At 54.1% G+C, this 17182-nt stretch overlaps 1 protein-coding gene across 1 annotated transcript in view; it reads right to left on the bottom strand.

Moving 5' to 3' along the window:
• Positions 1 to 764: 764 nt before the first annotated feature.
• Positions 765 to 17182, bottom strand: part of NME7 (NME/NM23 family member 7) — a 92385-nt gene continuing 75967 nt past the window's right edge. The window contains exon 12 of the mRNA XM_037034945.1: positions 765 to 1013. Coding sequence (XP_036890840.1) covers positions 981 to 1013 — 33 coding nt within the window. The 3' untranslated portion in view covers positions 765 to 980. The remainder of the gene's footprint in view (positions 1014 to 17182) is intronic.

Below are 17182 nucleotides of genomic sequence, written 5' to 3' on the forward strand. Positions count from 1 at the left end.
ACACAAATTGAGCCTTGGGACATGCCCTTTTTACTGTAAATTACGATTCCATTCTGACGTGTAGTGAGCAGTGTCTCTGGCCCCTAGGTGTTGCTGCCGCGTGTCCCTCGGTGTCGTCCTGCAGGTACGCACCCTGGTCATTTTCCAAGCCGTGTTTCCCTGTCTCTGTTTTCTACTTCACGTGAGCAAGGCTCGCTATCCACGGTGTAAATACTCCAGGGGGCGGCACTGGCGTGGTCCTTCTCCGGGGAGGGGGGGTTTGGCTCTTTCACAGGTGACGACCACCAACAACCCCTTTTCACACACTCCATAGTCTTTCCGGTGGTGTTTGTTAGGTCTTTCTTTTTTCTCTTCCCCTCCCTGGGGCTGGGGGGTGTGGGGGTGTCACGGGGGCACTGCCCTTTGAATTTTCTGGTGACATTGCAGAGAAACGCGCAATGGTGAGGGGTCGTGTTGTGCTTTGTCCCGGACACGGTCCGGCCGTCTCTCACCTTGTCTCCCCGGTGCGTCAAGGCTCTTGGGGAGCTGGCCCGCGGCCCAGAGCTCCCCCGGTTGGTCTGCTGTGTGCGTTTCCTTGTTTCCTTTCTCCGGAGGCATCACGCGCGGGTGCCGTGTCTTCGTGAATGTTTTGACCATTTTCATGGTGGAAGAATTTTATATTTATGCAGTTGTACAATTTTATTTTTTTTCTGCAAGAAGAAGTGTAATGTATGAAATAAACCAAAGTCACTTGTTTGAAAAATAAATCTTTATTTTGGACTTTATAAGAAGTGATGCCGTGCCCCACAGACCGGTGTTAAATGTCGTCTGCAGTGCAAACTCATGTCCTAACACGTGTAACAATCGCCAGGAGTGCAGTGCTCTCGTTGACTTGTATTCAGTCAGGTGAAAACAACGGACAATAAAAGAATGAACACATTGCTCACGTGCGTGGTTCCCTCGCGTCCGAACGGTCCGGGGCCCCCCCGGTCTCTGCGCTGCTAGTTGTCCAGGATCTTGAAGAAATACTGAACCTGAAAGACAGACAGGGTTTCGCTGCGGCTCTGGTGCCAGGCTGGGCACTGGCCGGCGGCACAGGGGGCGGAGACCCAACCCGTGAGGATTCCGGATTCAGAAACACTCTGTGGCTCTGCTTCACCTGGTTCAGAAAACAAACCTTTGATTCCCGCTGGTGCTTCGCGTCTGTTTAAAAAAGCCCTGAGTTGTTAGTAGTTTACTTAAAGTGAGGCTACCTCTGAGGTTTAGTAACTTGGCTTTTTTTGGTTCATGGTTTGGCCTAAGGCCTTATTTAAAAATTAGCCTGAGAAAGAAGACCAAAAAAGAGCTTTTGAAACACATTTATCAGGAATAATTGCTTTAGTGTTTTGTTTGGGACAGGCGCAAGCAAATGCTGGGGCACCCAGTCTGGAAACAGACCCCCTTGCACAGCCAGACCAACCCAGCCAGGGCCCTCCGGCGGGTCCCGAGAGGCCCCCGAGGGGTGCAGCCCAGCTGTCCCAGTGAGTAGACAGGGCTTCTCTCCCAGGGAGGCCAGACACAGCAGGAGCAGCTTGAGTCCCCACCTGCTGCCCCGGGTACAGTCCTGCTGATCTGCTGTTTATTCTTTAGAAATATCACCTGAGACTTTGTCATACCGTTAAGACCAGAGGAACAATGACTCCATTTAAGAAAACAGTAAAGGGGACAGTGGGCAGGCCCCTCGGCTGCGAAGGTTTCCGGGGCCTCCCCCACACGCTGACCACAGGGCTGCGGGGGGCGGCCTGATGTAGCCCGCACCCGGGGTGGGGGAATGTCCATGGAAGGCATCCTTCCCGGAACAAGGTGTTTGTATCACCGAAACCACTCACTTGGCAGCGTCTGGAATGCGGGGCGCCTATGGACAGGAAGGGACTGGCTTTCGGCCTGGGGAAAAGGCGGCACTGATTCCAAGTGAAGGGAGGCTTGCATTCCGGAGGCTGGCTAAGGTCATCACCTGGTCAGAACAAACGTGACTCCCTCTCAGCACCTTTCGACCTGAGCCCTTGAGTGTGCCCATGTGTTGTCCACCTGTCACCTTCCCTGGGACCTGGCCAGTCTCGCTTCCCCTCACCCTCTTCACACGGGGCCAGCCTTTGCCCTACCTGCGACCCTGAGGGCGGCAGCCCCAGCTGGGAGATGGGGGTGGTGAGTCTTCCTGGAATGGGTGGGTTCTGCTGGCTGTCTGCTGCATGCTGAGCACACTTGGAACCGTGAGGGAGAGATCCACGGCGGGCTGAGCTCACCAACCTGTCTTCCTGCCCCGCGGCTCACACCCCAGCAGTAGGGACTCGCATGTTTCTGGGCCTCTCTCGGCCGCTCCCCCCAACACCCCTGCACCAGCTGGACACACACAGCGTGATCGATCTCCCAGGGATGACGAAGCCACGGAATCAAAGATGGGCCCTGAAGCACCACTGGGAGGAAAGCCACCTCCTAACCTGTACCTTCAACCATGTTATCCTGAATAAGAAATAATCTTTTAGTGTTAAGCCAGTAAAATCTTGGGGCTTATTTGATAATGCAGTTAACACTTTTTTTTAAATAAAAAAAGTAAAAAAAAATCTGTACTCAGAAAACTATAAGATACTGAAGAAAGAAAGTGAATAAGATACATTTAAATGGAAGGCAATACCTTGCTCACGGATTGGAAAGATTAACATTGTTAAAATGCCCACACTACCTAAAGTAATACACAGATTCAATGCACTCCCTGTTAAAATAGCAATGGCAGAAATGACTCCTCAGAGTCAGAAAAACTAATTCTAAAATTTATATAGAACCACAGAAGACCCTGAATAGCCAGAGAATTCTTGAGAAAGAACAGAGCAGGAGCTATCATGCTCCCTGATATCAAACTATACTACAGAGCTACAATAATCAGAACAGTATAGTAGCAGCAATACAAACAGCTGTAAATCAATGGGACACAATACAGAACCCAGAAATAAATCCTCACATGGTCAGTTAACGCACGACAAAGGAGGCAAGGATATACAACGGGGTAAAGACGGTCCCTTGAGTACGTGGTGTTGGGAAAACCAGATACATGCAAGAAATAAAACCACTTTCTTGCACCATATGCAAAATACATTTAAAGTGGATTAAAGCCTTCAATGTTAGACCTGAACCACGAAACCTGAAGAAAACACAGGTAGCAAACTCTGATATCATTCTTAGCAGGTATCTCATTACATGTCTCCATGGGGAGGGAAATAAGAAAGAAAAATGGGACTGACTACATCAGAGTAGAAAGGTTTTGCACAGTGAAGGAAACCAACAGACAGAGATAATCTACTGCATGGGAGAGGTATTCATAAATGACATATCCAACAAAAGGCTACAGTCTAAAATACATAAAAAACTCATAAAAGTGAACCCCCCCCAAAACCAACTCAATTTAAAAACGGGTGGGGAACCAGAACAGACGCTCCTGCCCGGAGGACAAACAGGTGGCCAGCACACACACAAGGATGCCCAGCCTCACGAACCAGGGAAATGCCAATTAAAGCCACAATGAGCTATCACCTCCAACCTGCCAGAGGGACCATCATCAGTCCGTCACCAAGCAGTGTGCTGGCCAGGACACGGGGAAAAGGCAGGCCTTGTGTGCCAGTGGTGGGACTGCACTGGTGCAGCCGCGACAGTAAACAGTGGGGAAATCCCTCGAAAATGTAAAAACAGCATATACGATCCAGCAATTCGCCCCTGGGTCTTTATCTGAAGAAAAGAGAAACACTAATTCAGAAAGGCACACGCAGCCCCACTGTGGTCACTGCAGCACTGGCCGTGACAGCCAGGACATGGACGCGACCGAGGTGCCCGTCCGTAGACGGGTGGACCACGACAGCTGGTACATGTGCACAGCGGAGTGTTGCTCCGCCACGAAGACGAGGTCTTGNGGGAGAAGGTATTCATAAATGACATATCCAACAAAAGGCTACAGTCTAAAATACATAAAAAACTCATAAAAGTGAACCCCCCCAAAACCAACTCAATTTAAAAACGGGTGGGGAACCAGAACAGACGCTCCTGCCCGGAGGACAAGCAGGTGGCCAGTACACACATAAGGATGCCCAGCCTCACGAACCAGGGAAATGCCAATTAAAGCCACAATGAGCTATCACCTCCAACCTGCCAGAGGGACCACCATCAGTCCGTCACCAAACAGTGTGCTGGCCAGGACACAGGGAAAAGGCAGGCCTTGTGTGCCAGTGGTGGGACTGCACTGGTGCAGCCGCGACAGTAAACAGTGGGGAAATCCCTCGAAAATGTAAAAGCAGCATATACGATCCAGCAATTCGCCCCTGGGTCTTTATCTGAAGAAAAGAGAAACACTAATTCAGAAAGGCACACGCAGCCCCACTGTGGTCACTGCAGCACTGGCCGTGACAGCCAGGACATGGACGCGACCGAGGTGCCCGTCCGTAGACGGGTGGACCACGACAGCTGGTACATGTGCACAGTGGAGTGTTGCTCCGCCACGAAGACGAGGTCTTGCTGTTTGCAGTACCGTGGATGGGCCTAGAGGATATTCTGCCAGGCGAGGTCAGTCAGACAGAGAAAGACCAGTACACACAGTGTCACTTATATGTGGACTGTGAGAAATGCACAAATAAAACAGAAACAGACCCGGAGGCACGACAAGCTGAAGGCTGCCACGGTGGAGGGGTTGGGGGATGAGATCCAAACAAAGAAATGGGGTTCCTGCTTCTGCGTTCTTTAAAAAACTTTCACCCGAAGATACGTTTTTTGATTGGAGAGAGAGACAGACAGACAGACACATCTATGGGCTGCCTCCTGTACGGGCCCAACATCAGACCCACAACCGAGGCGTGTGCCCTGAAGGGGAGAAATCGGACCCGCAACCTTTCGGTGCACACCACGACGCTCTGACCAGGCCAGCTGGCCGGGGCCCAGCTCTGTGCCTTTATCAGTGCTCCCGCTTCGAGGAGGTTCGAGTGGCTCCTCAGCAGGTCACACGTTTCTCGGGTGTAGGGACGGCGTCAGCCACCTCCTTCATGGGGCTCGTAGCAGATCCTGGAGAGGGGTTTTCCCGCAAGTCCAGCCAATCAGACGCTTCGCTCCTGACACGGAATGAGGGGAAGGCACTTTCCAAAGGACCTGGTCTCAAAGGTGGGCCAGTGCCGCCTGGACACAAAGGCATCACTCAGAGCGGCCACAGCAGGAAAAAGGAGAAGGCTCAGCACCTTTGGCGAGCAGTACTATCCAGGTAGAATTTAATAGCTTGTTTACATTGTATTTATTTTATTCCAACTAAGGGCAAGTGATACTAATTTTCCATTTATGGCAGTAAAGTAGAGTTAAGTATAATAACGCAGGTACTTAAGAGAAAGGTAGTACATAACATCGTGGCTGGCGCTCAGCCGCAGTGGAGAGCGTGGGAGCGACACGTGGCTGCCCAGGATGCAGGAGCCTCTGCTCCGGGTGTGGCCTTGGGAGGCGCGGAGGTCCTCGGTTCTCCAGCTGACCCGGCCAGCGCTAGAACAGCAGCCGCCCTCATTACCCAGGGCGCCGCTCCAAGTCCCAGTTAAAGGCCTTATCAGTGATCTGAGAAGGAACCCGGTTATCAGAAGCTTTCAGAGTCTACTGCTGGCCAGAGTCCCGGCCTCTTAGAGGATTAGTAACGCTTCGGTACAGGTGCATCTGGCCCACGGGGGACTAAGCGAGTTCTCTTTGAAAACCTGGGACTACAGACCCTAGAAGCACAGAGGGGGACGATGCAAGGAGCAGGCAAGGACGGTTTTAATGGAGCGAGTCAAGTGATCTGGTGTCGAATTCCAGAGAAAATGTGCCTCCCTCTGTTCTTTCAGAGGGGCCCGTGCCAGCCAGACCTGACGGCCGCCAGCCTCTGTGCTCAGCGCTGGGAAGCAGAGAGGCGTAGGCCTGCTGTGGGCCCACTGGCACCCGTGTCGACCCGCTGGGAGACGGGCTGGATGCAGGCAGATGCCCTGGTGCATTTTTCAGTTCTGTGTGGTGGCAGCGTCAACACATTCTGAGAGACGAGGTGTCTCACTCAGGCACTGCCTCTCACCCAGCAGAGATGCCGCTATTCTGCTGAGCCACAGATGGGTCCCACGCCCAACGGGAAGGCCCCCACTGGAACAACACTGGGGCGCATGCTTTCCAGCTTGCTTCCCCACAAAGCCTTAACCAACCCGCCTGTCTCGGAATCAGGGCTCCAACGGCCATTTCTGGGGAAACTCAGATCTCCCTCCAGCGCAGGGCCTGTGCAGACCAGCTAGGAGGGGCCACGAAGGCCGAGGAAGGCCCCCGCTGGGCCAGCCCCGGTGCCCAACACCATCAGTGTTGGACCAGCCCATGGGTCTAGTGCTCCAGCTAACAGAGGGCCACAGCTCTCCTGACCCAGGGCCGGGGGGAGCACCCAGGCCTTGACAGAGGGGCTGGACACGCCGCCCTGCTCACCATCACAGCCACGGGGCCCCGATGTCCCCTCAATTCTCTTACAGATGACAGAACTTGGCGCTAAGACCTCCGAGTAGCTCCTCCCTGCGTGCTCGCCTTCCCCATCGGCACAGGTGGCCATACCTGCCGTGTCTTCAGGCTGAACAAAAACTTCCCACTACAGTGACTGCACCTCCCAGCGGTCCTGCAAACCCCACGCCCTCCCGCTGCCGCCCGGTGAGAGCAGCGCCCTTCCTGAAGTGGGGAGGGGCTGACCTTTCCTCCCCCAGGACTCGGTGCCTTTTCTGATGTAAGAAGGACGCAGGGGGCCTTTCCAGAGCTGCCTCCTCAAGTTGTGTTTCGTGACTCCGCATCTGGCCTCCTCTGCCTTGAAGGCGGCTTTGGTTGTTCCTAGACCCCGCCCAGCCCCCTCCCAAATCTGAAACTATGAATAGATGTTTGCAGCTTCTGTCCCCTTCCCTTCCCACTCCCAAAGGTTACAAAAGTGCTGAGAGCTACAATATCTCAGTGTGAGTCACAGTTCTTCGGTTTTACATTTTAAATTTCACTCACCCTTGCTACATATTAAGTGCTTTAACAGATTATTATGGTAATTCTTACAAATTAACAAAGTAATTAAGTAATACTTTGTTACTTTGTTAATTAACAAAGTAACAAAGTAACAAAGTATTATTAGTCTGAATTCCAGTGGATGAAACAGAGGCGTTCACAGCTGATTACTCACCCGACCGCAGAGAACTGCAGGTACCTGCGTTCCGTCTTTGCTGGTCACGCACTCCCAGGACCACGAGCCTGGCCTTGCCTCTTCCCAGCTACATGACCTTGGGCACGTCACTTCTGCTTCTTGGATTTCACATCTGTACCACAACAACACCCATCACCCAGGGCTGCTGCGAAGGTGCAATGAGTCAGACTGTGCAAAGCACTCACAACAGCGCCCAGCACACAGCCGGCACTCTGTGATGGCGTATCTGCTTTCGGCTCTCTGACGCCTGGCCGTGCTGCAGACAGGCCCGCTGTGTGTCCACGTGCTGCGGCCCCTCAGAGGACAGACAGCCCACACAAGTCGGCAGATCCCAAAGGACAACAGTCGACTGAGGACCTTGACAAAGATGCCGAAGAGACGAACCATGTGATCCTGGAATGGATCTGAGCCTAGACACATTGTTTTTCTCTTGTTACAAAGGACATTTGTGGGGGAAACTGCAGATGGGCGGTCTGTCTGCACAGCGGTGCTGGCTGACCTCCCGATGTCTGACGCGGCTCTGTGGTGACGGAAAAGGACACCTGTGCCGGGGTACAGTGACGTGCAGATGTCAGTAATTCCCCTTCACCTTTCGGTGCTTCAGATGCTCGCCGGGGCAGTGAACTACTACCGCCTTTGAGGATGAGCAACGGTAGGTGCCCCCAACAGGGCCGGAAGCAGCCCATCTGCGGGCGGGAGGGCCACTGCCCAGTCCCCTGTGCCTTGGCTGCCATTCAGGGCTCAAGGCAGGCCCTCAACGTTGGCCCGGTGCCAAGGGGATGGGCGGCCCCCCACCCCCCACCCCACACTGTGAAATGGTGATGTGGGCACAGAACAGGCAGGGGACATCCGTGGGGACGGCTGGGTATTCGCAGGAAGGGAATCGGTGGGCTCATGGGACGAGTACTGTGAACAGTGAGCAGTGACTCAGCAAAGGCCTCTGGGAGCGTGGCCTGGGGGTCCCTGAGGACGTGGGCTGCAGAGGCAACGGCGTCCCGGTGATCATCACTGCTGGCTGGCCTTGCGGGGGACACTGCGGGTGGCACATGAGGGGTCACAGTCCCTTCCAGAAAAGCACACAGGGTGTTAGCTCCTGGGGCAGCTCCTGTCACTATACTTCATACGTGAACGTCAGTTCAAAAAGCTCCAAGAGGAAACTAATCGAATTAAAAGGTGACTAAAATCACTTAGAAGATAGGACATCACTTTTACGAAGAAACATCAGAAATGTGAAGAAAAGCTCTGAGGTCAGATCAAAGCTGACAGGATGTACAATCAGAATTTCATAGTTACTGACGGGAGTGGTTGGGATGAACTTTTCCCTTAAATCCGGAAAGAAACTGGGAGAGCAAACGTTTCTGTAATGTAAGATTTAAGGAAAAAAAGGCTTTCTTACAAGCCAAGAAGTCAGGTCAAAATGGTAAGAATCACCGCGGCTGGTGTCTTTTGAGGGGCACACCGGTGCTGTGGAAGGGGCAGCCTTAATCTCTGACAGCGAGGTCATCAGAGGCAATTGCCACATTTTTCTATAAACCGCCCCCCAGTGGGCCGAATACCAGTGAGTGAAATTCCAGGCTTCTTGTTACGCACCCCCGTCCCTGGCGAAGGCACGGGGACAAGGGCGCTGAGCTGAGGGGCCCGTGTGCCTGGGGGACAGGTGAAGGACAGAGAGGGGTGCTGTCACAAGTGAGGGCTCAGAGGACAGGGAGACTCCTGTCCCTGCCCGAAGCAGTCTCCGCAGGCCTGCCACTTCCCCGGGGACTGACTGCTCCCGCTCAGGGCCTGGTCCTGCCTTTCTCTGTACTGAGTGGCCAGGAAGTTCGTTTGGTTTCTTCCTAGGATGGCTCTAACAGCACTTAGTTTAACTTCATTTGAAACAACTTTGTTACAGTGTATTGTGACAGCTGCCCTATCAGAGTGCATTAAAGAAAAAAAACCTATCAAAATTGGTGAATTTCTCTGCAGCCATTTTAATATTAAAGGTGGAAGAAGATATACTACGTTTTTTGGCACATTATGATTATTTCAAGAAAGGTAAGAAACGCAACTGAAATGCAAAAACAAATTTGTGCAGTGTATGGAGAAGGCACTGTGACTGATCCAACACGTCAGAAGTGGTGTGCGAAGGCTCTGGGTGCTACTGACATCTTGGCCAGATCATCCTTTGCTCTGGAAGGTGCTCAGCAGCCCCCTGGCCTCTGCCCACTAGAAGCCCATAGCAGGAGAGAGCTGACATACTCCATGTAGCCAAATCAATGAAGTTATTGGTGAAAATGAAAAGTGTCTTTTATCTCACGGAAAAAGCCCACACGGACTTTTTGGCTGACCATGAGCGCGGCTCTCACGGAGGAAACAGCACCGCCCACCACCCAGGCTGGCTTTTGGGCCCAGTCTCTCTTCCTCCACTGGCGCTCAAGGCGGGAGAAAGGCCTTCACCACAGGAACATTCTTCCTTTAGCAGCTGTGACCCTGGCAGGGCAAGGGGGGTGCCCTCTCCGGCTCCCCCCTGCACCCACATGGGCCATGGGCCCCTGAGGCCTCAGTCCTGCCTGTGCTCTCCAGCCCTCTCTCGCCCCGGCACCCACTCCTCCTGGCAAAGACCAGGGCGGGTCTGCGCTGAGCAGCCCGGGGTCTGGGAGGGCAGGGAATGAGTGGCTACGTTCCTATGTCACGAAGAAAGGGAATAAGGTTTCCAGAAAGAAACAAGTATGACAAATACTTGTTCTATCATGAATTAATCTTAATTTATTTTCGAACAAGAACACCAGTGACCCGTAAAGATTCCGGGAGTTCCTTGAGTTTCTGGAATAGCAGAGAACAGTGCATTATTTAAAGCCTTATCAGATTTCACTCAGGGCAGCTGGGCTCCTCGTCGTAGCCTTATTTTGAATGGTGCAACTCTGGCCCGGCCCCATCGAAGGCTGGATAATTTATTTCATTAATGTCTGGTGTTCTCTTCCACCACTTAGAACAGAACGGTAATGTAAGGCTAAAACAGGGCCCAACCAATCAAAATATAGGTGACTCCTTTACGGGCATACGCCTCCGGAGTGATTTTCAAGATTAACGTTGACTGACCCCAGAAGTGTTTTTGTTGTTATTTTTTATCTTCACCCTAGGATATGTTTACTGATTTGAGAGAGAGAGGAAGGAAGAAGGGGAGAGGGAGGGAGGTGGCCTGAGGGAGAAAGAGACATCGACTGGTTGCCTCCCGTACTCACCCCAGCTGGGGATTGAAGCCACAACCCAGGTATGTGCCCTGACTGGGAATCGAACCCACAGCCTTTCGGTGCATGGGATGACACCCCAACCAACTGAGCCACCCAGCCAGGGCCCAAGAAGTGTTTTCAAACAGGGAGGGACTCTCTGTGGATTCTGTCTTGGGGAACTTTGCAGGGGAGAAAGATGGCGGGGTTCCAAGACAGGAAGGAGAATGGCAGCAACAACAACTTCGAAGATAATGGGCCTGCCCACCCCTTGGGGTCCCCCCCTTCACAGAGAGGACTCTGAGTTGCAGGGGCAGCGCAGAGCACAGCTGCCCCTGTGTGTGGGGGAGGGAGGGCTGTGTCTAATTTCTAACCCCTGTCACATAAGCAAAAGCTGTCAGGTGGGGCCTCCAGGAAAAGCAGGCGCACTCAGCTGGAGGCATGCCTTCGCCCTTGGACCTTCCGTTCCCTCTGCCTGGAATGGGCACGTGATGCAGGGGACAGAGCAGCCACCTTGGAGCTGAGGGTCACGCCAGGGAAAGGCCACCGGGCCACAGAGCTCTCAGCGCTCTGACTCCTTGGGCTGCTGAGCCAGAGCCCGTCACGGTCGCCCTCCCCACCTCCTCTCGCACAGTAAGAAAACCTCTGACTCTTTCTGCCTTTGGCACCTCTCTTCCCGGCAGCCCCGCTCTTAAAGGGCCTAAGTGACTGCAGCGACCACAGCGGCAATGGTGACGAGAGCACCGCGCTAGATGCCTCGGTCCTTCATCTTGCTGTGCCCGCCCCACGCTCCCGGACCTGTGAGCGCCGCATCTCTCTGGCACTGGAGGAAACTGAGGCTCAGGGCCCGCACCCAGCTCCGCAGCAGCCTTGGGATTCGAGCCCTGGCCCTCTGGTGTTCACCGCGTGCCTGCTTTCCACCGCCTGCGAGGTCGGTGGGACCGCAGGGAGCTCGGTCCCCTGTGCAGCTCTCCACCCCCCTCCCCCGGCACGCTAGACGCACACCTCCGACTCACGCACCTCCGTGGGGGGACTCCCAAGACACCTGCTTTGTCTGATCACCCACCGAACGACACTGGGCGGTCTCCGTCTCGGCTACTGTGAGTAATGCTACGGTGAACCGAGGGCACACACATCATTATGAGCGTGTCTCCAAGGTTTTCGGGTAGAAAGCCAGAAGGGGGTTGCTGGGTCGTGCGGCCGCACCGTCTTCATTTTCCGAGGATCCTCCACACCTTGTCCGTAGCAGCTGCACCAGCCTGCATTCCCACCAGCGGTGTGCAGGGACAGAGATGTGGATACTAGTCAGCCATATGAAAAGATAAAAGGTTGCTATTAGTGCCCTGGCCGGGGTGGCTCAGTGGGCTGGAGTGTCGTTCTGTAACCCGGAGGGTTTCGGGTCCGCTTCCAGGTTGGGGCACATGCCGAGGTTGTGGTTCTGTCCCCGGCTGGGGTGTGCATGAGGGCAACGGATGGATGTTCCTCTCTCTCTCCACTCCCCTCTCTTTAAAATCAGTAACAATATTTAAAATCTGCCCTTTGCAACATCGTCTCGGGAGTATCGTGCTAAGTAAAATAATCAGATGGACAGGACAAGGCCGAGAACGGTAGGATTTCACTTGTCTGTGGGACCTAAAACAAAGAGCAGCAAACGAACAAACCGGCCAGCTCCCAAGTGCAGACGATAGGATGGTGGTTACGGGTCAAGTACACGGTGACAGGTCAAGTGCACGGTGACGGGTCAAGTACACAGTGACTGGAGGAGACTAGACTGCGAATGGTGAGCAGGTGATGAATGAAGTACACAGAGGTCACGTTACATGCCTGAAACTTACATCATCATCAACTGTGTCACCCCAATACATTTGATTTAAAACATTCCTAAAACATATAGGATTGGTGCTTTAAAAAGAGGGAGTCAGACCGAACAGCCCTGGGAGGAAAGGCTTCCCTGCGGGCGTTCGGAGGCTCCTGCTGTGGCTGGCCCGTCCTCACGGTCCGTCTGCCCACCCGCTGGGGTGCAGTGCAGGGAGCTGGTCCTGGCGGACCGGCGTGGCCCTCCCCCGTCGCAGCAGCCCGTCCCCAGGGAGCTCGTTAGTGCAGCTTAAGTGTGTTTGCCTCGTGCGGGCGCCACACCCACTGCACCCACCTCCTGGGACCCGGGACTCCCCTGACGCAGGCGGAACTCTCTCCCTGCAGGGACGCGCTTGGGATGAGACAAAACAAAAACGAAAACAAAAACAAAACTGCTGGAAGTCACCTGCAGTGACCCCTAGAGGTCTCCCAGAGGCCCTTTGCTGAGGGTGACACAGCCTGATCACGGTCACCCTTCAGGCCCCTTGTGACACCACGTCCAGTCTGCAGGGACTTCAGGGACGCTGGCTCCTGTGAAGCTCACTGAGCAGTTGGGAAAACCAGAGTCACGGAGATTAAGGCCCGAGAGACCGAGTGAGACCTGCAGGAAGCTGTACAACCCCTTCCATGACTTCGCTTTCTCTTTTTCGTGTGGTCCCCACGCCCTAAAGATTAGTAGTAAAGGTGCCGAGTGGCATTTCCAGTTCCCACCTGGGGTGTGTAAAACAGGAGGCTCAGGACACGCACCTTTTTAGGCAGGAGGCCCCGCCCTTGCTGTCTCCACCTTCCTCCAGTGCGTTCTCTGTGCTGTCCCAGCGTCCTGACGTCACGGCTCCCTCAGAGCCCAAGACACGAGCCCTCGGGACCTGGACCTCAAGTGGGACTCCGAATTCTACCACAACAACCAGTGCCTCTTGGATTTTAAACTAGACACTCGAGTTTGGAACAGTTACTCCAACACCCTCCTTCTGCTGTGTTTCTGGGTCTCTGGACTTAGCGTTCCTCCCACCCACAAAGTTCCTCCTGAGCCTTCTTCCTCCCGCCCCCGCCTCTGCACCCTGGGGCCTCGAAGCTCTGCTCTAGGCCTCCAGGCAACCAGCAAACAGAAAAAAAAAAATCTTGGGGAATTTACAAAACTGGTAGATGGACAGACTGATCATTCAAATCAGGGGTCACCTTGCTCCCCCGGGAGAGGGTGGTAAATACTGTGGATACTGGGGGCCGCACCCCCCGATGCAACCACCCCTGCGGACGTGGCTGGAGAGCGGCCACGGACACTGTGTACATGAGCACGTGGGGCTGTGGTCTAATAAAACTTTATTTGCAAAACCAGGCAGCGGGCCCGAGGTGGCTCGTGGGCCACGGCTTGACGACCCCTTGTCTAAACTCTGTGAGTCTAAATCGCACACGCCGCTCTGGCTGTCAAAATACAACCTTCCCCACGAGTACATTCACACACGGCAGAACCACCCTGATCGTACCCAGAGAAGCTCTTTTGTCAGAAGTTGTACCTGCCCTCTGGGGTGTCATCATATGTCTTACCAAAGATCTAACTAAAAATAATTTAAAGACGCATGAAAGCTAATATTTTAGGGTAAGGACTATTGATCATACTTGAGTAAATGATATAACGTGCATTCTATCATTTAATGGTTCTTGGTGCTTAACACCTAGACTAAACACGAAAGGTTTTACTAGTTGAACCCAAATGGAACAAACGCACCTTGTCACTGGGGACTAACTGTGCAAGGTTTTTGTTTGGTTTTCATGCAGCTTCCTTCTTCCTTCCTTCCCCTCCCTCCCTCCTCCCTCCCTTCCTTCCTTCCTTCCCTCCCTCCCTCCCTCCCTCCGCTTCCCTTCCCTTCCCTCTTTCGTTTGTTTGTTCCTTCCTTCGAAGTGTCTGGTTTAGAGAAGGTGCCCAAACCCATCTAACCTGGGTCACTGACAAAACCCTGTCAGTTGCCACCCAGGAGANTTGTTTGGTTTTCATGCAGCTTCCTTCTTCCTTCCTTCCTTCCCTCCCTCCCTCCCTCCGCTTCCCTTCCCTTCCCTCTTTCGTTTGTTTGTTCCTTCCTTCGAAGTGTCTGGTTTAGAGAAGGTGCCCAAACCCATCTAACCTGGGTCACTGACAAAACCCTGTCAGTTGCCACCCAGGAGAGCAAGGACAGAGCCTGGCACCAGTGACACGGGTGCCTTACCCTGTCCTCAGTCTGAACTCGAGGCCACACAGGCTCTCGTCACAGCAGGGACCCAGGGTGAAGGTCCGCTCTGTCTGGGGCACCTTGCTTCCTACAAAGATGACACAGGCCCATTCATTCAAGTTCTTTCTGTAGTGTTACTTAAATGGTGTTTCCTGAAAAACACTCCTTGTTTGGGGGGAAAAAAGCACTGATGCACTTCAAAGTCATTTCTCTATTTAATTCTGCACTGAGAAATCACTCTGTATTCAGTACACTGCCACTGCCCCCCAGCCCCCCACTTCCCTTCTTCAGCAACCTCTGTGCAGTCGCCAGTCTCTAAGGGTGTGACCTTAGAGGTCACATCGCCCAGCATCTGTGGCCCTGGGTGTTCCCCTCCACTCGGAACAGGGGCTGGCCCGGCCTCACTTCAGCCGAGCAAGTGTGATTGGAGGGACAACTTGACCTTGACCTCAGCCTCTAGAAGACCTGGCAGTGTCTGCTTTCCTGGAGCGGCAGCACTCTGAGCCTACTCGGAGCGAGAGAGATGCACAGCCGCCCAGCGGGGCCTGGTGAGCCCCGGAGTCGGGAGAGAGAAAATGGTTGCTTCTTTAAGCCCCTAAGTTTTGGGACAGTTTACTGGGTAGTAATAGGGAATCAAAACACTTTGAAATGGTGAAAAAGAACAGAAATGACTTCTGGGAATCGATGCAGTGAATATGTGAACCATGCAGAGTTCCACCTGGGGTTAGTAAGAAAAGACAAAAACACCCTTTCTCCTGGGGAACGCTCCCTGACCTGTTCTTGACCTGGCCGAGAGGAACGCGCAGGGAAAGCTGGATCCACAGAACGGGGTAACCGGGGGCTTGCTCACAACGGGTGGCCAGTCACCACCTTTGTCTGCCGCAGCGAGGCCCACAGGGCTCCGGGAAACGCCGGTGTCTGGGGTCGGCCGCAGACCGGGCTCGCACCCCGGCGTGTGGCTGACTGGCTATGGGGCCGCGGGCCAGTCACTGAAACCCTCCGACCCCAGCCCCCTCAGCCCCCCAATTAGAGCACTGGCAGTCCGTGCTTTGTGGGGCTGTTTTAAGGGCCCTATTAGGCAAGGGTATGTAACATGCCCAGCACCACGTTTGGTACATGAAAGGCACTCAGTCGTCTTACTTTGTTGTCCTTCCTGACAAGAGCTTGCCTGAGCTGCAGCGTCACCTGGGACAGGCCTCTGACCTTGACCTGCCCTTCCCCTGCCACAGGCCTCTGGTGGGGCTGGGAGGAGCCAGGCAGCCCCCGGCACCCTCCAGGGCCCACGGACGTTGGGGACCGAGCCCTGCCGCTGACTGACAAGCTCTGTTGTGTCCATCTTGGGCACTGCCAAGGGCTGAACTGTGTCCCCCCAACCCCAAATTCTGGTGTATCTCAGAACGTGCCTGTACTTGGAAAAAGACCTTTAGACGGGGGATGGCAATAAAATGGGGTCTTTAGGGAGGGTCCTAACCCGTGACTGGCGTCCTTGTAAGAAGAGAGTAGGGCACGGCCACGCAGAGGGAGGGTCGTGTGTAAACAGCCTGGGAGGGGGCCTCAGAGGAAGCCACCCCCACTGCCGCCTTGGTCCCAGGCTCCCTGCCTGCGGAGCTCTGAGGAACCCCCTTTCTGAGGTCTGAGCTGCCCCGTCCGGGGCGCTTTGTCACGACAGCCCATGACAGCCCCTCACAGGGCTACGCTAAAAAAAGTTACTGTCAACGAGACGAGCTTGTGAACCGCAGGTTGAAGGGAGTGGACGGGACAGGTGGTACTGACCACTCAGTGAAAGGAGAAAAGAGCAGGGAGGTGGCCCTCAGCCCCTGGGGGGGTCAGCATGGGAAGGCCACGTGGGACCTGCCAAGTCCAAGTCTGAGCCTGGTAGGCAAACAGGTCCCCTACGGACCCTGAACCTGGAAAGGAAACGTCACCACTGTACTGACAGAGAAAGAAAGAAAACTGTCACTTGGGACCCTCTGTCTTGTGAAAAGTTTTAAAACGTCTCACAGGACAACTAAGGAGGGGAAACGCTTGCTATTTTGAGCCTCTTCTTCTGCTCATATAAATGACATCTGTAATGTCAGCACTCAGAGAGAGCCACTCAGAGTGGCTTCCAGCCCCGGCGAGAAGGCCAGTGCCACAGGGTGGAGGTGACACCCGAGCTCCGGTTCACACATGGCACAGGCACAGCCTCCGAGTGGGCTCGGGAGAGCAACGCCAACTGTACGCAAAACAAAATATCCCCTTCTGGAATCATCTGTCACGGCATCATGGAAAATTTTCCAGCCCTCTCCAACAGGAGTGTCGGATCCTGGTAACGGTAATTCATAAATGGCCTGATTCTGCAGTGAGTCAGAGTGACTAAAATACCCCGGATAAACGCTTCCCTATTTATACTATTGGGCCGAACCCACAAGCTGTTTGATCATCCGCGGTGGCAACATTGTTGCAGAGTGACACTGTCCGCACCCTGTTGGTGGCCGCAGTGCTGCCCCCACACACAGGGGGAACTGCGTCAGACCGGCGGGCTTCCGAAGGGGGACCCCAAGCCTTAAGAGTCAGCACAGGCGGAGTAATTCCATGGGCAGCCACGGCGATGACCTTAAAAACAGGGTTTCTCCTATGAACGAAGGATCGGGGTGGCGAGGCGCGGCCTCGCTCAGTCTGCGCCCCTGGAAGTTCTAGAACAACCCCTCTCAGTGAAGCAGGGACATTATACC

Source organism: Sturnira hondurensis, unplaced genomic scaffold (assembly GCF_014824575.4).
Source record: "Sturnira hondurensis isolate 20B ecotype Veracruz unplaced genomic scaffold, ASM1482457v3 Scaffold0022215, whole genome shotgun sequence".
Classification (NCBI taxonomy): Eukaryota; Metazoa; Chordata; class Mammalia; order Chiroptera; family Phyllostomidae; genus Sturnira; species Sturnira hondurensis.